At 41.6% G+C, this 24286-nt stretch overlaps 1 protein-coding gene across 1 annotated transcript in view; it reads right to left on the reverse strand.

Annotated features, from left to right (window-relative positions):
- VPS50 (VPS50 subunit of EARP/GARPII complex) overlaps nt 1-24286 on the reverse strand; it is a 77671-nt gene that overhangs the window by 26404 nt on the left and 26981 nt on the right. The window contains exons 12-21 of the mRNA XM_083405357.1: nt 22921-23061; nt 21142-21274; nt 20183-20274; nt 19126-19220; nt 17915-18013; nt 14449-14539; nt 12912-13088; nt 10079-10197; nt 8012-8118; nt 1997-2118 (exon numbers count right to left, since the gene is read on the reverse strand). Of these exons, the coding sequence (XP_083261483.1) occupies nt 1997-2118; nt 8012-8118; nt 10079-10197; nt 12912-13088; nt 14449-14539; nt 17915-18013; nt 19126-19220; nt 20183-20274; nt 21142-21274; nt 22921-23061 (1176 nt within the window). The remainder of the gene's footprint in view (nt 1-1996; nt 2119-8011; nt 8119-10078; nt 10198-12911; nt 13089-14448; nt 14540-17914; nt 18014-19125; nt 19221-20182; nt 20275-21141; nt 21275-22920; nt 23062-24286) is intronic.

The raw sequence follows: 24286 nt of genomic DNA on the forward strand, positions 1-24286 counted from the left end.
TAAGAGACCCAGACAGAGCTGCTCAGTTGACAAAACTATAGCGTGAGAACTAAGAAACATACATGCATTTCAAGGGTCAACTTCAACCATATTGTCAAAATATGGGTGTGTGTTTCACACCAGGAATACATTTGTCAGTTCAGGAAGACACTCCTTTGCTTTGGATTCAACAGAACAGACCTTAACTATCATTCAAAAGCCACTCAAGCTAATGTACCTGTGCACTGGCCAAGTTACTCCCACTTATGTCCCACTGGGTAAGTGGCTTGAAGTAAACAAATGGGCTTGAATGATGGAAAAGGCTGAATATTTTAAATAGCGTGCCACTGTTACATGGGCAACTGAATATGGAAGAACACTTAAGGCAATCTGTGTTTTTTTATAGCACACACATCTGCAGTGTGCGGGCTGAGATGACAGACTTTCATTTAGAGAAGTTTACAATAAAATTATTAATGTCTTTGGTCTTCAAAGGTTCAAAAACATTTCCTTTTCAATTTAGTGGGGTTGACCCTACTCAATGGTATCCCCAACACAGGCAGCTTATTGCGGGAGGGGGTTTGCAGTCTAGGGCCCTCAGGGTCCCCTCCAACACTACAATTCTATCATTATATTATTCTACTGACCTAAAGGACATACATTATTATTGTTGTTGTTGTTGTTGTCAAAGTTGTTTGAGGTCTTCAGAGATGATAGATTATCATATCATCTTTACAAGGAGGCTAAATTAAATTCACAGACCCTTTTCATAAGCTGTATGTTTCCCATGGGAACTGCTCTTCAAAAAGCCAAACAATAAGGAACACTACAGTAGGAAACACAATGTTCAAAAATCCAACTCTTGCGCATTTACCTGCCTAGCACTTTGTTGTTCTCTGCTAGATGTGGAAAGTGTAGAACTGGGTAAAAGCTTTAAAATGCAAACAGGAGGTGCAAAGGGGGGGGGGGATTAAAGAAAGAGCAGCAGAAACAGCCAATGAAAATCAAGTCAGTGTTAAAAAAACTATTTGCTGTTCATCTCTGTAAACAACCAAATCTCAATGTTATTACTCCTGCCAAAAGAACAGCCCTAGACAATTTGGAACCATGTGTGGATCTGTCAAGCAAATAAATGACTGATTTAGGATCCCATCCTGTTAAAGCTCGTGGGGCACTTGATTCTAGTATTTGTATTGCTTCTGGGATTCTTGAAACATGGAAAATATTGTTCCTTAGTACTAATATTCTGAACATACCTTTCAGATTTGCAAGTTATAAATGAATAAACAAATGATCTGTGGCATGTGTGAAATGTATCCAGCTATTTAACACCCAGTTTCTCAATGCTGCGAGGTGCCTTCAGATTTGAAGGGTAGAGTGGGCACCTCCCTATATTCTTCTCCTAGTGTTATCTTAAAAGGAGCAAGAGACCTTGAGGAGCCCCATTCCTCCTTTATACTCTTTCAGCCACTGTAAGCAAAGCAGCAGCATATCCCAGTACCATTTGGCAGTCACATGCCATTGATCTCCATTGGAACTGAAGCTTACTCTGTCCTTATTATTACCACACAGCCACTACCCTGCATGTCTTATCCAAATTCCTCTTATTAGTCTGCCTGTGGGCAAGCCTGTGGTTGTTGTTATGGGTTTTTTATGAGGGTTTCTTTCCTTGGTCTTGTTATGACATATTGAGAGAGCCCCCAAGTTAAAGGAACATCATATCTGAAAAGCAATTAGCTGAACAAAATGAATTATTCTAGCATGACCTCCATCTTCTCTCTCACAATATCACAAACCAGAAACCAATTTTTCCGTAATCCTCAGATTGTTTCCTCATAACAACATTTCTTTCTCTATGACATCTGGGAAGCAGAGATAGGTGTAAACCCTCACACAGAACTTATACCATTTATACTTCTAGAATTGCAAATTAATATTCCAGCTATCGCTACCCCCTTATACTATTCCTCTTCACCATGCATGCACACACACTGATTAAACGGCACTATTTACTTACCGTGTCATTTCGGCCAAAAAACATATATATTGCATACATGTAGTAGTCAAAAAGCTGGGACATGAAGTGGATCACATCAAATGCAATTGGCTTCAAGATGTTCATCATCTGCATGTATTTGCCTTCAAAGACAAAAAAGGACACCACAAAAAGTTCAACTTTCCATGCCACGTTTGTACGCTGATGTCAAACCAGCTTTTATACAAACGTACTTATTATTAGTGAAATGCCCATACTGTACTGGTGATTGGCAAGGTGAGTGCGAGTGGATGCTAGAGGACTGAGTGTCTGTGTGCATCCCATGAAAATACAATAAATGATCCATGCTGGGCCTGCCCATTCTGCAATATTGCCCCCCCCCCAATATTGGATAGAATAGCAGCTATTTCCTAACATAACTGAAAGCAAAGGTCACCATAGGTTAGGAGCTATACCAGAGCTTTCCAAACTTTTCATGTTGGTGACACACATTTTAGACATGCATCATTTCGCGACACAATAATTCAGTTTTACTAGCAAACTGGAAGTTAAACTAACCCCTTTCCAGCCCTGGGGAGCATTTCCATGCACTGGTGGAGGAAGAGGGAGCAGGGGGAGCACACCACCCCTGGCAACACAATCCCGGTGGGGTGCCATCGCTGCCCTACCCCCTGCACTGGGCGCCATGCCCCCACAGGCGGTGCATCACACCCCTGGGACACGTGCCATGCCCCCCGGGACGTGCACCAGCCACGCCCCCGCCTGCTGGAGCGTGAAGGTCTCCCACTGTTTCCACGATGCACCTAAACACTGCAGCCAACACACTAACGAGTCGCGACACACAGTTTGGGAAGCTCTGAGCTAAACCTTATTCCTTCTCCTCGTTGTCCCTGGTTATAAACAGTTCAGCTTCTTCCCAACTTCTTCACTCCATTCTAGGTTCCGATTCTTGATCATATTTAGGCTGCGTACAGGCCAGATTTTTAAAGCACATTCCCCTCACCCAAAGAATCACAGGAACTGTAATTTACTCCTCACGAGAGCTACAATTCCCAGTACCTTTCACAAACTACAGTTCCTAGGATTCTTTTTCAGGAAGGATGTGCTTTCAAAGTGCTTTAAAAGTATAGTTGTGTGCACAGCCTAGATGTGTGGTGGAATGTTGGAAACTGGCAGAGGTAGGACAACCAAAGTGTTGGCAGTGTGAAGCACTTCCCTGCTCTGGATTCCAGTCCCTCAGCCATCAGACAGCATTCAAGAGCCATGGAGCACTCTCAATTCTCACTGGGCTGTTTTGTGGTTCCCCCACTTAGGTTTTATTTCTAATACTGTTGCTATTGTTGTTTTGCACTTCTGCAAATTACAAAGGCCTGCTAATACCTCTCCTCTTGGATGTGGGTGGCACCTACATAAAAAGTGGCAATCACAGCCTGGACATCAGAAATAGAGGTAATGATAATCAACCTTGCAAAATCAGAACCTGGAAAGTTTAAGCACGTTTATGGAAAAAATACCGTACCACCATTTTTAGCTTAAGGCAGCATCTCATTTATTATAATACATTGCACTAGCCCATGAAATAGCATTAAATCTGCAATGAAAACTGTTAAGGCAATGAAATACCCAAATGATTTTATGTCCCTCGATTACAAACATCCTTCTAAGCCTTGGTAGTCTTGAACATTTCCTTAAATTCTGCTTATTCTCCCTTTTTCTCTGGGGTTGCCCATCCTTGCACCTGTGAGCAGTCCCAATGTTACCGATCACATTTATGGAGAGAAATAACATCTGAAGCTGTTGGTAACTGATACGTATGTCAACAATTCCAGTAACACCCAAGATAATCCCATGGGCCTGGATTTTCCAAACATCTCTTTCAATAAGAACATCTACTTAACAGAAAGGCTAGAAGATTGGACTTAAGAGTCTATGAGGAAGACAAGGAACTCTTCCCTAAATCTTGCCCCTGTAAAAACTTTTCTCCCTTAGATGCCAAGAACATTTCTCTATCACTACATCATTCTGCATCTTGACACTGTTCAGGCTCCAGGAACATTTCTTCTTCATTCCTTCCATAAGATAATGCCAATTTTTAAAATCTCGCCTATAAACCTAGTAGACAACCTTTTTTTCCTTTGCACTAAACAGGTATTTTGAAAAGGAATCACCAGAAAAGTCACCAACAGCACCATCAGCAGAGTGTGCCCCCCCATCCCCTAGAATAACTAGAAGGGAAGGGAAGAACATTTAGGAGCAGCACTTGCAGTGAAACCAGACTTTTACAAACATGCAATCAACTACATGCTTTTTTGACAAATTGTTTGCCATTGGCACATATTTCTTGGCAATCTGGATTCTAAAACAAGTGTGATATTAAGACTTCCAGGCAAAACTATAAGGGGTGAGTTACTTTTTAATATTTAAAAGCCTGGAACTTTTATGTTTTTGGTTTACTATATAATTTGTCAAGTGCTTATGGATGCGTTTAGAATGATTTCATGATAGGCTCTCACAGTAACAGGGTTTACATGGCCGTGGGTAATTCTTACATAGCATAGAATCCTGCAGTTATTATCATCACAGTTAAATTTCCATTACATGATGGTTCACTGCAAGACATCTTTTCCAGCTCTCACAAGCTGCAACCATCAAGGGGGGGGGGGGAGGGAATAGCTCACATTAACCTTATCTCAAATAGATTATGGAGGAGTCATCCGAGTCTGCCCTTAAAGTTTGGCGGAAAAAGAGATAACAGAAATGTATTTCTGCTTTATGTTTTGTGTGAGAAATTAAGCAGCAGAACACATAATGAACCATATAGTAATATCTTAGAGGTGTTACTCAAGGTGTTTGTAAATTGCAATATAGCTTCAAGAAAAATCGCAGTGGCCCATGCAAGATTGATTTATTTATTTTCATTGCAATTTACTGCTTGATTGTAAAAACAACAACCCAAAAACACAAAAGCTCAAAGCAGTTTTTAAAAACCTCAAAGCATCCCAGATTTCTAAGTCAGTGTTCACTGCCTTTTTCGTGCTTTTTTTTTTAAAAAAAAGGATATCCATGCTTTTTACTCTTTGCATATCTTCACCTAGAAATTTCCTTTCATGCCAGAGTTGGATAATGCATCAAAAGCCCAGTTTTACAATTTCTTACCCTAACGTGTCTCACAGGGTTATTGAAAGGATATATAGATTCTACAAGACTTTTTGTGCAACAAAAGCACAACGGACATGCCAATTAGTAATTATCAAATACAGAATAGGGAAAAGCATGTTTAACCCCTTCCCCTGCCTTTAGAACACTGACACAGCAAAATATTTCATGGTAGGGTTAGTTTCAACAAATAACTTTTGCATATCCACTATTCTTTATTTAGGTATCTGTTTGTAAAACCATGGCTGCAGTCCAAAGAGCCTATTAAGGCATATAAAGTTCAGGGATAGAATCACAGAATTGTAGAGACCCTGAGAGTCATCTAGTTCAACTCCCTACAATGAAGGAATCTCAACTAAAGATAACAGATGGCCATCCAACCTCTGCTTACAAAACTCAGTTGAAGTCTCCCATGACTACTATATTTCTCCTTTTTGAATGTTTGGTATTCTGCTCTAGGAAGGCATGATCCAAGTCTTCAGTCTGACTTGGAGATCCATAGCAGACACACACAGTAAGATCACCGATGTTTCCCTCTACCACAATTTTTACCCATATACTTTCTATCTGCCTTCCATGCTCCAGGTCATTGATCTGAGAGCCAACACTTTATCATCTGTGCTTTAGATAATGCATTCTTTCAATATTCCCTAAATACACTGGAATATGGCAAGTTCTACCCCATAATGGCCAACCTAGCTAGGGATATCCTTTAAAGAAGCTATGAAGGAAGGAAATAAAGAACAACCAAAGAACTGGGAGTTCGGGCACAGAAATCTTTCCTCACATTTCTGGCTTGTAACTAATGAACAACATAATCTTTGCCAAATTAATCTAAACTCCATAAAGAACGAAGTGCCCGCTTAGATTTTTAGACGGCAATTCTTCATATTCTTCAACCAGATGTGTCAACAGTCTTATTAGTTCAGAGAAAGATACCATGAGTTTGCCCAAGAAATATTGAGCAATATTTATCAAATTATTACTGCAGCATCCCAGAAGAGCTCAGAGTGCGGCAGCTTATGCCATTAGGTCATGCTCACAAAGGCAATGTTTTCCCAGGGTCTAACGAAGTTTCAGGTAACAGCATGGGGAGAACAAGATTGCTGGCAAGGATGCATGGAAATGAGGTTCCACACGACACAATTCAATTACATTCCCTCGTGTCCATCAGATGAAAATCCATTTACCTACATTGTAGATTAAGGTAATGACTTTGTGTGATAACTTTCTGTTCTAAGCATCGTAAAAGGAAATAAAAAGCCCCCAAACACCGAAGGACTTTCTGTTACACCAGTCAGTGGCAAAGCACATTGGTGGGCACGTACGTTGGCTCAGTAGTACAAGTATTCTCCAAGGTTTGCATCCTAGCTAACATTAAGTAGTGGGCGTTGTAACCAAATTACAGCATGTCTGACACATCGCTGCCTGTTAAATAAAACCTTACATCCACAAGAACATAAGAAGAGCTCTGCTAGCTCAGGCCAGTGGCCTGTCTAGCCCATCATCTTGTTCTAACAGTGGCCAAACAGATGCTGAAAGCAGGACCTAAGCACAGCACTGCTCTCTCATTTGATTCCAGCAACTGCTGTTCAGAAGCACACTGCATCTGGTATAGAGACAGCAGATAGGCATGAGGGTTTGTAGGCACCCTCCATGAACTTGTCTAATCTTCTACTGAAGCCATAGGAGCCAACTCCTAGGGGCTGGGGTCCCTTCGGGCCCCCAAATAAAACATTTGAGGGGGCTTCCCCCCAAGGTGATGGGCATTGCCATTCAAATGGTGTCTGTGTGCCACGTCATATGATCAATTATGTGGTTATGTGGGGCGGGACGTACCTGCCTCCGCCCCATATTTTATTCAACTTGGCACCCCTGATTGAAGCCATCCGAGTTGGCAGCCATCGCTGCTTCTTGCGGGAAAGAATTCCATAGTTTATCTAGGCCAGTGATGGCCAAACTTGGCCCTCCAGCTGTTTTGGGACTACAATTCCCATCATCCCTGGCCACTGGACCTGTTAGCTGGGGATGATGGGAGTTGTAGTCCCAAAACAGCTGGAGGGTCAAGTTCGGCCAGCACTGATCTAGGCTCTGTGCAAAGAAGTACTTCCTTTTGTCTGTCCTGAATCCATGGGATGTACTTGAGTTCTATTATTATAAGAGATGGGGAGGGGAATGTCCACTAGCCACTTTCTCTATACCACACATAATTTTATACACTTCTATCATCTCGCCTCTTAGGAAAATAAAGTTGAACATGTGCCAGATATGCTCCAAGCAGCATATATGCCAGACACTGGAAAGACTACAGAAAACCAGCTAAAATATGGGAGCAGTTGAGAGATAATGAAGCTAAAAAGGGTGGTGGAAAAAGTGGAAAACTATAAGGAGGCATCGACTGCCTGAGAACCCCCAGTTAATTACATTAAACAATAGCTAGGGACTGATTGCACACACCTGTGAAAATGTTGTAAGATAATGTGGTGGATTACTAAATGGGAATATTTTCATGAAGCTATTTTTGTAATGAAGCATATTCCATTCTTTGAATTAATAGTTATTACTGTTTCTCCCCTCCTGGTGTGCTTTTGTCGTGCTTTTCTTTTGTAAATATACTGCAGAATCTCTTCATGATAAATTATCTTGCAATCTTTTTTCATTTTGTTTCACATCGTAATTTTTGTATTTTTAGATAACAAAAATATAACAGCAACGGCAGCGGCAACTAACTCAGAACTATTCAAAGATGAGACCATGACACTCCTGCTATAAAGTTTTAAAAGCCAGGCAATTCTAAATATAAAACACACACACACACACACACACACATTGATAAAACATGCAGGTTGTATTAAGAAAGCAAGAAACCATTTCACTTACCAACAAGTCTTATTACATTCAGTGTAGTGTTGGTCAAAATGGGAGCATTCACCTTACTGAGGCAATAATCTGATCGCTTCCTGCTTCTCAAAGTTTCTCGAGAAATACTAGGTAGAAAAATTATTAGGTATAAGTGCACAGACATGGACCACGCAGATGGGGAAGTTAATGTTCCGCTTATATTTTGTTCTTGCCGCTAAAGGAGCAGAGTATAGTCATGTTGTGTAAGTAAACACACTGCCATGTGGCCCCTTGGAAAGCTGCCCAGAAGGAAATGGGCCCTTCAGGCTAAAACAGGTTCTGTAGCCCAGATCTAGAAATGAAGGGGGTTAAGGATCCTTCTGAACAATTTGCATTTGGGGTGGATATGGGTGGCCCAATAATGGCAAGGCTTTGACTGGAATTAAGAAGTATTGGGAGTTAGGTAAAATGTTACTTTCATTTTGAGATAATAAAATAAGAGATGGCTCCTTTAGTCGGAACAGAGTATCGCTTTCTAGTAGCCTCAGGCTTCCACGCCTGTTTATCTATCTTCTACAACAGGAATACATTTATCACCTCGCACCCTTAGTAATTAAGTCATACTGAAGTCATGCCTAATTTCAATTTTGCCAATTAACAAAAGGATGGGGGAAAAAGGTCTTAGCCCAAGCGCTTAAAATGATAAATGGCTTTATTTTAGCTGGAGCGTGCAGCATTTTAATTTCTTCGTGGAATAATTATCAGAGCTACAAAGGCCAAGCAAAGCTCTTGCTGACTTTTTAGCTATGAAGATCACGTGGATGTAAAAGCTGTAATGCTAACGCCTCCATTGGCAAAGATCTATTTTCTCATTCCCAAAGTAGCATTCATTTGCCTCCACATTGTTACTCATCTGCCTTGTAAGATGCTAAACGGAGTTGTGCAGCTTCTATCCATTTTAGATCTCCACCTTCTCTAATCTAAGAACATCAGAAGAGCCCTACTGATCAGGTGAGTGGAGCACCTGTTCAGCATCCTGCTCTCACAGTGCCCAACCCAGATGCCTGTGGGAAACCAGCAAGCCGGACCTGAGTACAACAGTGCTCTCGCCTCCTGCGGTTTCCAAGCAATTGAAATTCAGATGCATACTCCCTCCGACAGTGGTGGTAGAACACAAAAATATCAGATTTAGGAGCCTTTGACAACCTTTTATCCTCCATGAATTGTTTTTTTTAAACCCATCCAAGCTGGTGGCCATTGCTGGGAGAAGGACTGCCTGCTCCTATATGAACCCGGCTGCTCTCTAGACATAGTCAGATGTTCTGCTTTGGGTACCACCACCACCTTCAGAACTAATGCAGGTCACAACCAGATGTGGGGCTTTTTCCTTTAACAGTTTCCAAACGTCCAAGGTGGCTGATAAAAAGCATGAACGTCAAATAGTGGTTTTCCAAACAGTGTTCCGGAGTTCCTCAGTTGACTATCAAGGGTTGCCTAGTGAGAAGATCAGTAATAGCAGACAAGCTTTGCTTAACCATCACTTGCCCATCACTGCCAAGAGCAGCTGTAGGAGCTTGCTTGCTCGCTGTCCTTTAACATGCATGCTCAGTTTACAGAGGTACATGGTTAACAACTAACAAGCCTAGGCAATTCTCTCTTTAAACCAAGGATGGCTATCCTGTGGCTATCCCAGACGCTGCTGGACTCCAACTCCCATCATCCCTGACAACTGGCCATGCTGGCTGAGGCTGATGGGAGCTGGTGTCCAAAAACAACACGAGCGTCGCAGATGACGCATCCTTGCTTTTAAACAGACGGCATCCTAGAACCTCGTTCCGGAGGTCCGTTCTTAACCTGAAACTCTTCTTAACCTGAAGCACCACTTTAGCTAATGGGGCCTCTCACTGTCGCCGCGCCACCGGAGCACGATTTCTGTTCTCATCCTGAAGCAAAGTTCTTAACTCGAAGCACTATTTCTGGGTTAGCAGAGTCTGTAACCTGAAGCATATGTAACCTGAACCCTATGTAACCCGAGGTACCACTGTATATATGTTTATGCTTAAGCATGTCAGAAAAAATAAGTTATGAAATGTGTGTTCAAGGTACCTTTTTACCGGGGCATCTCCAGTCTGTTCATCAACATAGTCTCTCTTCAGTTCTTCAGGAACGTCGCTATCGCTGTCATACTCTTGATAGGCACTCTTTTCCTGCTCATCCGATTCATACTATCAAAACAAACCATAAGCGCTTTCAGCTCCTGTGCAATAACTCAGAAGGCACATAAAACGCCTCAGTGGTCCTTAGACTTTAATTCCGTACACGGAGCAACGTTGTCTGAAGTTAAGATACTGTTCCTGTCATTCTTTCCCTGGTGAATGGCAGATACCTTGCTCACCAGACAAAAGCTTCTTCTTCTTCAAAAGAGACAACTACAGTACTATACGTTTTTTACACAGCAAATAATATCTGGACTAGTCAGATTCAGTTCTGGATAGATAGATAGATAGATAGATAGATAGATAGATAGATAGATAGATATAGATAGATGATAGACAGACAGACAGACAGACAGACAGACAGACAGACAGACAGATTAGATAGATAGATGATAGATAGATAGATAGATAGATAGATGATAGATAGATAGATAGATAGAGATGATAAATAGACAGACAGCCTGAAACTTACATTCACTTTATTTACACAGTTGTAACCTTACAATTGTGGGGGATTAAATAATTAAATGGAGAGCTGGGAAAACCCACTGTTCTCTGCTCCCCATTTATTCTCTCTCTCTCTCTCACACACACACACACCACGCATACTGGGTCCCAGGGGGTTCTTCTTACAGGCTTCGGGAATAGAGGAGGGCTCTGACAGCATTCTAGAGGCCTCCCGCCATCTTCCCTAAGCCCCGCAAGCAAGGCGGTGCCTTCCTTACCAGACTCTAGGAAGGGGGCGTGAGGGCTCTGAGAGCGTCCTAGAGGCCGGTAAGAAAGGTGCCTCCTCACTTACCACAGTCTGGGAAGGTCATGGGAAAGCCCATGGAATATCATGGGTCCCTCTCACGACCTCCCTAGACCCCGGAAAGCAGACTTCTGCCTCATGGGGGTAGGGGGCAAGTCCAGGGGTTCCTGACTTTGCGCAATTTTGCCTTTTCAGGTGGGCCCCTGGAACTGAACCCTCACCTAAGTGGCAAGCCCACTGCATTGAATGAGCCACAGGGTGGGACAGACGAGAAATCTAAGCAAAACAAGCATAATTGTGATAAATTGTTTGAAAGAAAAATGCTGAACGCTGAACCCCTACCAACAGCAGCTTTCAGTTAAGTAAGAGAAACAATGCAACTAAACTTTTGATCCGAATATAAGAGGCTGCAAAATGATAATAAATTGCAAACCACCACAATTTAAAATATTTGCTAAGTGCTGTCCAAGAAATTAAAGCCACATGTAAGATTAATAAAACTCATTTTTTAATGTCTGCAGATCTAACAACTGCCCAACCAAATTTGAGCAAAACATGCATATAACTCATTTTCTTCAGCGTTCTAGTTCCTTCCTCACAGAATGTTCTGTATCCCAAGTGTCACAGAGAACACAAAACGAAAGAAAGAAAGAAAGAAAGAAAGAAAGAAAGAAAGAAAGAAAGAGCCCTGTACAAATTCATTTTCATGACAGTCTGATAATTCACTAATTATCCAGATGCTGGAGAGTGGGGATGCACCACAGCAAGTACTAACCAAAACAAGGTGAAACAGCAAGCCTTGCAGAACTACATATGTCAGCCTCCATAATAGAATAGAACTCAGTATTACCATGGGCAATCCAAAAGAAGGTTGCAGAAAATATATACTACAACTTACAGAAAGTCATAGCCAGTTGCTGGTATATGTGATCATTGCGCCCCCTAGCGATCTGAGAATGTGTCAGTTCCGTGATGATACTAGGACCAATCAGTTACTTATAGGAAAACACAACGCGACTCGCATTGTAGCATCAGAAAGGCCAATCCTTGACAGTGACCATGAATCTGAATATTAATTCATTAGGAACTGTACAAGAAAAAAATCAAACCACCACTATGGGATTTATGTGGCAGAGGCTCATTTGCCCTTCAGCTATTAGCTGCTTTAGACAAGATGCATATGTAAACCGGGCAGGATTCCAGACAGGCCAGTTTTTTAGTCTGCAGCAGCAATAGCAACACAGAGTCTTATGCAGCCCTAAAGCCTAACAAAGTCATTGTGGCATAAGCTTTCATGGATCAGAGCTCACTTCATCGGGTGCACAAAGTGTTCACCGATGAACAGGTATACAAATCCTGAGAACCACAGAGGAGGAGAAATGCGTTTTTAATTTTATACAGAGAGTTTAGGTCAACCAAAGCACAAGTAAATAATCTAATCAACTGAATGCAAGTTTCAACAGACTTAGTAATGACCCGCTCCCAACCTGGAGTTTGCGTTACAGAGTGAATCCAGTCTGTCCTGGAAGATAGGCGCCCCAAAATAGTCCTGAGACTATAGTCCTATTTTGTCACCCCAAACTCCCTCATAGACCAAGGTTCTAACTGGGTTCTTGCAGGTGGGCGGGTGCGTCTAGGAGCATTTGTGTTAAGTAACACAAATGATTCCCAACATGGAACCATAGACTTGTAAAGTTGGAAGGGACCACAAGGGTCATCCAGTCTGACCCTCTGTTATGCAGGAATCTTTTTGCCCAATGTGGGGTTCAAACTCACAACCCTGACATTTGAGATTCTTGTGCTCTATCAACTGAGCTGCCCTGAATCAAGATTTTGACAGTAACACCAGGCATGTCGACAGGGAATTCCCTGTTTGAAGTATTATTATTTTGCAACCTCCATTTTGAAAATTAACTGGTTAGAAACACCGTGTCTCACATAATACTAAGAGCTCATCAGAGTGTTCCCTTACCCCATTGGAAGCCAGCACATCCTCAGTCTCGTCATCTCTGTTGTTGGCTTGGATTTCAAAGGGATTCCCTCCATTACAGTACTGCTCAAACAGAGTTATGGTTCTTTCTATTTCTGAAGCAGGCTGCTTGCTTGGCGACACAGAAGGGGAACGGGACTGTGCCATGAACTTAAATTCCTAGTAACACAAAACAGGTGATTTATAGGCTCTGCCATGCAGTTTAAATATTGATCCACATAATAAAGGAGCGGTTTCTTGACAAGCACTGCGGTGTTTGTCTTTCAGCTAACATGGCTTTCCTTCTTTCATTTCATTTTTTTTTAAAGACTGCAAATGTAACCATTAATTTGATGCTTGTCTAATTCTAACACACTTGCCCAATTACTTCAGGCAAAACACCCCCTGCAGCTTGGAAATGAAAGACTTTCAAAACACATATTAAGTTCATTAGTGAAGCATCGTGATGAATTACGTTACAGCAGACTTTTTAAAAAGCAAATTATGAGAATTACAATGCCTCTGCATTTACAGTTGCTTAAAAATCAATCAATATAAATGGCTGCTAAAAGTGAATTGTAACAAGTTTTCTTTTTATCATAGCATCTGGTTTTATCACTACCTTGAATGCTGGAAATAGCATGGGATGTACAAATGCTGACTCTATTTAGACATCATGCAAAACCATTGTTTAGCATAAAAAGAAAGAGCCACTTTTACCCTCATGTTCCCTATATTGCTCCACTGCAACTGCAAGTTTGGAAGCTTTTGCTTCCAGTTTAATCACAGTTTGTCCCATCATCCAGACTTAACAAACTATGGCTCACCTTAACTGTGGTTCATCTTAAACAAGCCAAATTCAAAACACTGGCTATGAAGCTTGCTTGTTTAAAAAAGCCATAGTTAACATTACACACAGTTTAGGTTTGTATAACATGCTGAACTGTGCTAAGCTTCCATCAGAAGTGATAACTTCAAGTCCTCACAGCCCTTCTGCTGCCTTTGGACATCATTCCAAGCAATTGTTTTGTTTGATAAGAACAAGCTGCAGTGAACCTTGCATGTATTTCTCCTGAATCCAGGGCTGAATCCAGTAAACAAAAAGACCACTCCCACATATATACCTTGCCCCACTGCTGTTAGCAGGTAGGCTCCACAACAGCTGTCATGCTTCCATTTGTGCAAGACAATGCATACAATCTGTAGCACAAGCAAAACATTGCATTTGGATTTATTTTTATCTTTCTCACGTCGTTTTACAGCACAAGGCGCAAAAGAGCTTATTGGCAAGTGAAAAACACCTTGCACATCCAAGAACTTCCTTTAAAATTTGGTCCTTCCATTCTGAATACAAAATGCATACGGTGCTTTAAGGTATCACCGCATTGTGTTTTGCTTCCCTAGCACAACACAGTCACTGCAAATGTACAGTGAAAGTCAAGATAGTGGCAAAGCCTTCAACAGTCTTGGCCAAAGTAGCCTTAACCATTTATGTTAAGCATTCGTCCCATTCCTGCTTTTTAACATGGCTAGGACTTACATGAAGCTGTAATATGCTGAAGCTTGATTTCACAGGACAAAGCTCCCACGTCTCGTTCTCCAAGAACATTCGCAGTTCTTCGAGGCGGGTTCTAAAACAAAGTTTAGTGTCAGCAAGGGCAAAGGGTGTAACAAGTCAACTATATTGAGAAATTAAGAACCTAGCTGCAGTTCCACTAAATCAAATTCTGCTATTCTTTAATGATCCTCCGTTAATGAGCTAATCACATCTCTACTACATGGTTCTCCAAAACGGATCTCTTGCAGCCACAGAGGAGCCAAATGAGAAGGAAAGGACTGAGGGGTGAGATAAACTGTTTCCTACCCATGTTTCCATGAAGCTTAAGCAACAACAACAAAGGAAACACCTACACAAGCCCTCCCTGGGTAGAGTGATGAAAAGAGTAGTAAATCCTCTGCAAAAAAATATGTACCAATTGTGTACCAATGGTCAGAACTGGGAAAATTTAGTACAGTGGTACCTTGGTTCTCAAATGTAATCCGTTCCAGAAGTCTGTTCCAAAACCAAAGCGTTCCAAAACCAAGGCAAGCTTTCCCATAGAAAGTAATGCAAAATGGATTAATCTGTACCAGACTTTTAAAAGCAACCCTTTTCTGGGTGACAGGCACGTTGTCACCCAGAAAGCATGCAAACCTAGCCAGTCTCTTACAAAACCAGATTAAAAGTCACAGTTCCCTATATTTCCTTTGTATGATGCAAAAGCACAAATGCACATTTTGTTCTGTTTCCAGAAGTTCTTTTTCCTCACATCTAAACAGTCATGCCAAGAATTCAAGAAAAATGGGGGGGGGGGGTGGAATTGGCGGCAAGGAAATATTCTCAGACAAGATCAAAGCTTTAAAAACCAAGTCTTGAGTCTGAAAAAGAAACATTAATTGCCAGTGCTTTCCAGGCAATCGATAAAAAACACTGCTTAAATAAAACAGCATAAGCTTTGCTAACATGTTCACCACTGTTTGTATATTGCAAGGAGAAACGTGCTTTGAGTTAATTGATATCCTTCTCATTTGGCTAAAAAGGGTGGGGAAGGGAAACACAATTTTCAAAGGGTATGACATAATCACATGTCTTTTTACCAGGAACTATTGAAAGTGCTCATCAATCAACAAGTGCAATTCAACAGATATCTAGAATAGGCTTTGTTTCAGTGGCTAACAAGATAACAGCTCTAATAATCTTAATCACTCTGAATCCCAGGAAGTTTGTTCCTACTCTAACTCTGCGTTTTAAAACAGAGCATTATGAGCTTTTCAGCTCTTCTGCTTCTTGCTCTCTCTCTTTCCAGAAGTCAATCTGTTGGTCCAGGCAGAGCAATGCCTATGAACTCCTTGCATATATTATGCACTGGTTTACTATTTTTATGTTTTGTAAGTGGCCTTCTATTTCAAAAGTGATTTGATGTAAGAGATTTACATTGTAATAAATGCAACCTCTGTTTTAATCCAAAATGGGACTTGCCCCTTTCGAACTACTATGCAAGGCAACATTTGCATAGTGTGCCACAAACCTAGGTCCAAGATCTAGAGAAATCACACTTCAGCTGGTGATATGTGTACACTTGTGTTTCCAGTAATGTAGTGTAGGCTTGGCAACAAGGCATGGTCTGTTTCCAAATCTACCAGTTCCTTCCTTCTGAATCCCTGAGCCACTCTTACCTGAAAGGTCCTTTATGAGTAAGGTTGTCAATTATCACCCCCAGCACTCAAACACTTATTCTCAAAAATAATGCTACTTCCCAATAAAATTGCTTAATACATTCAGTCTATGTCATAGGTTATATAAATCAATGTTCTTAATGGCAACTCTATATTACAGCTTTTTGATGGAATCACTGTATCTATAGCCCACCTGTCTACATATGTCAAGATGAACAAATGGAAGACAATGCTCTTTAAAGAGCTACCAGCTGGGTAGCTCTTATGAACTAATGCATCTACAAAAGTATCTAACGGTTCTTAATTAAAGCACACAATGAGGAGTAAGAGCCGTATCCACTTGAAGTCAAAGCCTAAAACTCCTGAAAGCTTTAGGTGATTCAGGCTCTAATACACATACAATATTTTTACAGTCCAATGGAAATTGCTACGTCTTCAAAGGGCTTTGTAGACAACATTAGCCAATCAAATCTCTACAGCACCCATTCAACATCAGTACGCAACAATCACCGTCAGTCCAAATTATTACCCAGTAGGTAAAAGCACTGAAATGGATCAGGTTTCTTCCTCAATAGGCTATGCAAAAACAATGATAAATATTTTAAAATTACCTTTTGGCAGCAATTGCCAAACCCTGTATGTTCAACAGTCACAATATTCTCCCTATATTTTCTGTTATGTGTTTGAAAATACAAGGCAATATTCTCTGAAGCAAGCATTTAGAGATGTAAGCTGTGACATGTTTAAAGTAGACCACGGTACACAATGTGGTGCCCTCCAGATGTTGTTGGACTTCAGTTCCCATCAGCCCCAGCCGACATGGGCAACAGTCAAGAGATTATGTGAGCTAGGAGTCCATGGACACCTGGAGGGCACAGTGCTAGCTCTCCCTGCAATAGACAATAGCTCAAATGGCAGACCAAATGAAGAAAGTCCCCAGTTGAGTCCAGTTGTAGGTGTAGGAAACCTGTGGCCCTCTGGAGTTGCTGAAGTACCATTCTCATCATTCCTGGCCACTGGCCATGGTGGCTTGGGCTGATGGGAATTGTTTCCATTCAGCAACATCTGGAGGGCCAAAGGTTCCCCACGCCTGAGTTAAAAGAATCAAAGAGCAGGTGACATGGAAGACCTCCACCTGAGACCCTGAGGTGCTCCTGCCAGCTGGATTAGACAACACAGGTGCACAGGTGGTCAAACAGCCTGCCCTGGTATAAGGCATCTTCCTCTGTCCCTGTGGCAAATCTAGCCTTGCTACTATGTAGTGAAAACAGTAGCAGGGAACCAGGCACGCGACAGGAATTTATGGGAAATGTTACTAAAAATATGTCCCCATAACACCAATGCATTGAAGTATACTACAGCAAGCCCGCAACTTGCACACATTTAACTTGTTTGCATTCAACTTTATGTGTGTGGCAAATAGATAGATAAATAGATAGATCAATAGATGGTGGAGTTCTGAGAAAAATGACTTTGGCAATCCGACCTGCCAATGAGCCCAATGCATTTTGACTATACATGATCTTGGCTTTAGGCACAATGGGGTCTCTTTACCTTTTACCTTTACCTTATGGAATGCAAACCCCCATTTCAGTTGCAGGCTTACTGCACTATGCATCTTGTAAAAGAAAGTTTTGAGAAAGAACATTGATAAAATTTAAACATTTCATACAGAGCATTATTTTGCAAACATAAAAATGTTTTGCATTTATGGTCTGCACTTAACGACTTGAAAACCTGAAAGGGACGTCGACCTCCTACAACAACTAGCCTACTATTGTAGCTCTTACCTGTGATAGTTCTTGAAATAATTCACACTTTGTTTTCTAATGGATTCTTGCAAAACCTCCGACTTGCTGCCACAAAACTCTTCACCAACCTGCATCAGCCTACAGAAGAGGGTTTTCTGATTATACATTCAAGTCAAGAATTAGATTATTCATTTCAACTACAGGTTGGCCTTCAGGTAGGCACTGTTGAAAGAGAAGCCCACATAGAACGGCCTGCATCATCTTTTCATACTGTGGGCCATCTGTCTGTATAAAGCAGAAAACCAAAGGCAAGGGAGATTTCTACACAAGCAATTGAAAATATCTAGAACGCTGGAGCTCTGCACTCCAAACATGGATTGGATTATTCATCATCACTCTTACTCCCAAGGAGGAAAAATGGAAGCACTTATCGGGGTGAATGATACAAATTTCCTAGATTTGGTAGCGAGGAGAAAGGAAGATCTGTAGACTCACACTTTGGAGGGCATTCGTATTCCTTATCAAAATTAACATTTCAAGGCAACCTTAAATTAAGCAAGTCATACAATTTCAGCTACTGTTCTCTGGAGAATAAATTCTGTGATTCAGTTAGTTCAGCATTCTAATTACTAACAACAGCTAACACTTCAGCCTGTTTTATCACCATACTTCCCCAACCCTCATTCCTTCAACTCTGGAAGCTTTATTTCTGTAAAGGAACTTTCACAATTTTCTCAGCAGATTAAACATAAAATGGTGAAGGATCCTCAAAGAAAGGCATGCAGTTAAGACTCCTACTGGTCTGGTGCAGATGAGAACTAATGCTAGTAGACACTAAGATTGCTCCGATGCACATTAAGGCATTTGATTTTCCTAAAACATAGTGGTCTGATTTAAATCAGAATACTTAGAACATAAAGCCGATGCAGTTTCCTCAAAGTAAAGCAATGTACATAAGTTTATTTCGGCATTTCCTAACCTAGTGCCCGCCAGAGGTTTTTGGACTAGGCTGGTTTAAAGTACACCAAGAATGACTCAGACGTTGGAAAAACCAGTCCAGTTAATCAGTGAAGCAATTTTAAATAGAATAGAAGTGAAGAAACAGCCATGCTATGACTTATGCTGCTGCCGCAACCAAACAATATTTGAAAAACATTCTTAGAATTCGTAGAATTTGAAAATAATTCTTAGAATTATTGTGTTAACTTCCACTTTGTCTCTTTATCAGAACAAATGGCCCCTGAAAATACCTGCTGACAATATCCAGGACGAAGATGAAGTCATCGTATTTGAAGTTAGACATGTCTGTGCCAAGCAAATAGGTCTTCACTTTCAGCTGGACATCCTGCAGAAAAGCAAACGTATTGAAACTGGGTATGTTTAGCCTACGGAAGATATGGTTAAGAGGCAATATGATAGCCGTCTTCAAGGATCTGAAGAGTTGTCACATAGATGACAGAGCAAATTTGTTTCTGCTGCTCCAGAGCATAGGCCCAAATCCCACAGGTTCAAAGGATAAGAGAAGGGATTTAGATTAAATGTTTGGTACAACCTCTTGACACTATGCACTGTTCAACGGTGGAACAGATTGCCTTAGAAGGTTGGACACCCACCTACTGGGGATATAGCATGGTTAAGATGGCCCTTGTGCTCTCTTCCAACTCTATGATGAAGCAGATGCCATCATAGCATTTGATGTACTTGCTACCTATGATAAATGGCTGAAACCTTTCGAGGGATACTCAGTCCTGGATCTAAACAAATCAAATAACCAACACTTGAGGAGTGGGTTAAAGTTGTATATTCAAAGTTACTTCTAATTTGTGAAGAACTTGCAGCCTCCATATATAACATAGTCTGCATCTAACCGGTTTTGCAATCGCACTGCTACCACTACATTTTATAAGGCAAAACATCCATGAACAAGAGGGGAGGTCTCACGAGGCTTGGGGAATCCTAAGGTTTGGAGAGGTACTGTTTGGGGTGGGGGAAACAGAAAACCAGAGGGAGGCAGTGGGAAATGGAGTGCAACAAGAGAATCAACAAGAGAAGCATTCTTTCCCAAAGAATGTTCTATGTACTGTCCATTCAAGAGAAATTGACGTTTTCATCATTTCATGCTCTTTAAACTCAATTTTAAGAACATGAAAGCATGCGACAGAAACGAACCTATTTTTCTCTGATACTATGAACAACCAGAGATAATGGGGGGGGAGGGTTACATTCTTTCCTAAAAGTCCAATTAATGTTTTTCCAAAAATGAGCATTTGCTGGGGGTGGAAAGCATTTTGCCAATTTAAAACGAACCTGCCATATTCGCGAAAGTCCATGTTCCAATTTCTTTTTCACGTAGCTGCGGTCAAAATTGGTCTCCTCAGCACCCATGACATTGCTTCCATCTGGAAAATAATGTATGTGTTTTACATGTAAGCTGACAAGGAAGGGGGATTCACTGTATCTGTGTGTGTGTGTGTGTGTGCGCGCGCGCGCTTTATTTTAATGTGAGACAAAATTTCACATCCTTTAGGCTCACTTCACACTCCACGACAATAATAGCAAGCCCACACCCCAAATCCCATAATGTGGCTGATCTGGGCAGTGAGGCGATGATAGCAGGCCCACTCAACATGCACCACACCCACAATGTCCCACCACCCCCAACACGTGGTTCCTCCATAGCAAAGGCATAAAAAGTAGTAATAATAAGAAGAATGCTCTAATAAGGTGTGCCGCACAATCCTTTTGTGTGCTTGCTCAGAAGCAGGGCTTATTTTCAGCCAGAACTCACTGGAACTCAGTTCCGGCACCTCTCAGGTAGAAACCATTGCCATTCTAAGAGAACAAGGAAGGTGTTCGTGGTGAGTTCCGGCACCTCTTTTTCTAGAAAAATAGCACTGTTCAGATGTAATTCTCATTTTCTCCAGGAGGATTACTCGCTAAAAAGTTTGTTTAGGATTTCAGTTTCAGAGCGTTCACACAGGCTAGATATTCACTATTATAACAACTGCAAAATCCCTCAAGCTCCTGAAATAGTAGGTTGAGAGAGAGAGAGATCAACTAACAATTTTCATTTACAAAAAAAATAATCATAAATAGCATTTTATACAGGTTCCTTATTCCAAATCGTACTGTTTCCCTGATGGATATTGGAAGAGCTTTTGTCCTATTGTTCATACAGCCCCGACTACATTTTTCACATTCTGAAACTAACTCAAAATACATATTTTATTCAGATAATACATTCAGATAGCATAACCAGTTCCTACCAGAAGACGAAGGAGGTTCACCGTGATCATATTTTTCATGCCACTCCATGGTTCGGTAGTAACTGAGCATGACCTCCCACAGGGCTTTGCAGAGGTCAGCAAGGCAAGGAATGTAACTGTCCGACGTAATGTGCTAAGGGACATACAAGCAAGATCTGTGATGTTTTTCTTCATTCTAAGTTTTGTCAAATGCAAAGTTTGTATGCAGAAGGAATATGACAAATACACACATACAACATCTGTACAATATGGCATATATGCTGTACTGTTTTTAAATGCTGTACTGTTTTTAACATTTGATTGGGAGCCGCCCAGAGTGGCTGGGGAGACTCAGCCAAATGGGCAGGGTATAAATGAATTATTATTATTACTATTATTATAGTAGTAGTAGTAGTAGTCACACACAATGAAAAGAATAATACAGAATGAGGGAAACCACCCCATCCCCTAGTTTTTTTAAACACACACACACACTTTTCCCCTTTCAAGCTGTGGAATGCCACATGGACTGCAAATAAAACAGAAAACTGTTCGCTTTCAGTAACAAACAAGATGGGCAAGTGCACATGCCAATAATTTAGTTTAAAGTATTAGTTAATTTTGTATTGGTTAAGAGGCAGAAGAGCCTAAACGCATTCAAGAACACTTCCAATTTGCCAAGAGATTGTACATAACAATTAACAGGGCTTTAAATACACCATTGATTTAAAAACGCCGTGGTTTTTGGCACTCAAAAACTTGAAGTGTTCTTCCAGTCCTGCCAATAAAGCTAAATAAATTAAGGAGGCGCAACGTTTTAAACACTTCAGTGAAAGAAAGAATTATTTTGAAGTGTCCAAATAAGCTAGGATGCTGATTTGGTATATAAACCATTCTTTTCACGGAAAGGCTGCTAAGAGTGAATTCACACCACAATATTCTTCTCACGCAGTTTTTAATGGATGAGATGCATTCATGCAGCAGAGCTACCCAAGTCTAGAGAAAAAAAGTATTTGATAAAATCTCCCCACCCACTGCCCCCAGGGGGTCCCTCCCCCACTCATCCATTAGGCTTTCTTAAAAGCTTAAAAGCTCCCATTGACTTTCCCCCCAACTAATTGCTGTGCAGAAGGGCCATTTCCAGGGGGGGGTGGGTCAGTGCACAGGAAAGGAAGGGTTAACTTTTCCCTTCCAGCCACGATCCCCACCCCCACCAAATGCCCCACTACAACGAAGCATTTAAAACGCTCCCATTGGCTACTAATCCTGATGACTATGTTCTACCTTCATGGTGAGAGACAATATGCTTCTGAGTATCAGCAGGGACGCGGGTGGCGCTGAGGGACGCGGGTGGCGCTGTGGGTTAAAGCCTCAGTGCCTAGGGCTTGCCGATCGAAAGGTCGGTGGTTCGAATCCCCGCGGCGGGGTGCGCTCCCGTCTCTCGGTCCCAGCGCCTGCCAACCTAGCAGTTCGAAAGCACCCCTGGGTGCACGTAGATAAATAGGGACCGCTTACTAGCGGGAAGGTAAACAGTGTTTCCGTGTGCAGCTCTGGCTCGCCAGAGCAGCGATGTCACGCTGGCCACGTGACCCGGAAGTGTCTTCAGAGAGCGCTGGCCCTTGGCCTCTTTGAGTGAGATGGGCGCACAACCCTAGAGTCTGTCAAGACTGGCCCGTATGGGCAGGGGTACCTTTACCTTTACCTTTATCAGTTGCTAGAAATTCCTTGCCATTTTTTTCCTTCAAATGTGGCCTATACATGCAAACACAAAATGTCCCAAGCCTTTATACGACTACGTACCATGCACAGGTCCTTGTACTGAAGCTTCTGAAACTTGGTGTCTGTGTTTCCCGCACACAGCTCTACGTAACCAAGAACAACTTGGAATACAGTGTTGTGAATGGCTTGAGTAAAGTGCATGTGCAGTTGGTCCATGGCTGTCTGAAGAGAAAGGATGGGGAGAGTCATTAATGCATAATGGAAAGCCAGTTCCATGTTCCTGCTCCTTAAGTCACAGACTGTAATTCTAGGCAACAGCCTTCAGACACTCAAGTAGCTTCCGTGGCACTTAGTGACTTTTTCAGCTTCAGGTGAAAAGCCAGCAATGACCATACTTGGTTGGAGATAACTTGGACACATTTGCCCATACTCTAGTAACTTTTAGGCTATTGCATTGTATTGTATGTAGGATTGCCTTTAAAAATGGCTCAGAAACTGTGGTTGGTTCGAAACAGAGCCACAAGACTATTAACCAGGACTGAGCAACGCTTTACCAGCTGCACTGGCCCCCAGTAATCTCCCAAGATTCATTTAAACTGCTAGTTTTAAATGGTTTGGGACCTGATTAAAAGAAAGATCACCTCCCTCCCCCCCTGCCACATCTACCTAATTCTTATTAACAGAGGTCCTGGCATGGGTGTCCCCCACCAAGCAGAGTGAGGCTACAAAGGAGAGGAGGAGGGTCTTTATTTTGGTGGCACCACCAGACTATGAAACAGCCTCTGCAGAGAGGCTGGCCTGCCACCTTTTTGGCATCAGTGAATATCTTTTATATTCCGCCAGGATTTTAATAGTGTTTTGGGGTATTGTGACTTAGTGTGGTTTTAACCCGAGCTATAACCTGTTTCTGCTGTGCAGTCTGTTTGTTTTGCAGGGCAAAATTTTAGTTGTGAGTTTGTTTTTGCTTATTGCAAATTTTAATTGCTCTTATTATTGATCGGCGGAGATATAAATCTTCTCTTCCTCTTAGCCCAAGAACCAACGAAATAATAAATAAATAACACACAGCCTCCGCTGAAACAAAATGTAAAGAGAAGGAGTAACGCTGGACCTGGAAGCGGCAGAGCAGGTGTAATTTTGAAAAGTACCCTTTAGTGGGCTGTTTGTATGTGAGAGGCATGGGCCTATAAGCCTTACAAAAGAAAACACCCAAGGCTTAATAATGCAGCTGGAAATCAGATGAGCCGCAGATAAGGAAATGAATGGACTATAAAAGATTATTGCAAATGTGACACTAGAGAACAGTAAATCCTCTTGTGGTCTAGTCAAACACACAATTATCATATTTCCCCCAAAACAGGGTTCAACAAATGGAGAGGTCCTTTAAGGAAAGCAGACCCAAGAAACAGAGTGAAGGAAAGGAATAAATGTGCAGTAGGTGATTGGC

This window comes from Podarcis tiliguerta, assembly GCF_965153285.1.
Source record: "Podarcis tiliguerta genome assembly, chromosome: 12".
Taxonomy (NCBI): domain Eukaryota; kingdom Metazoa; phylum Chordata; class Lepidosauria; order Squamata; family Lacertidae; genus Podarcis; species Podarcis tiliguerta.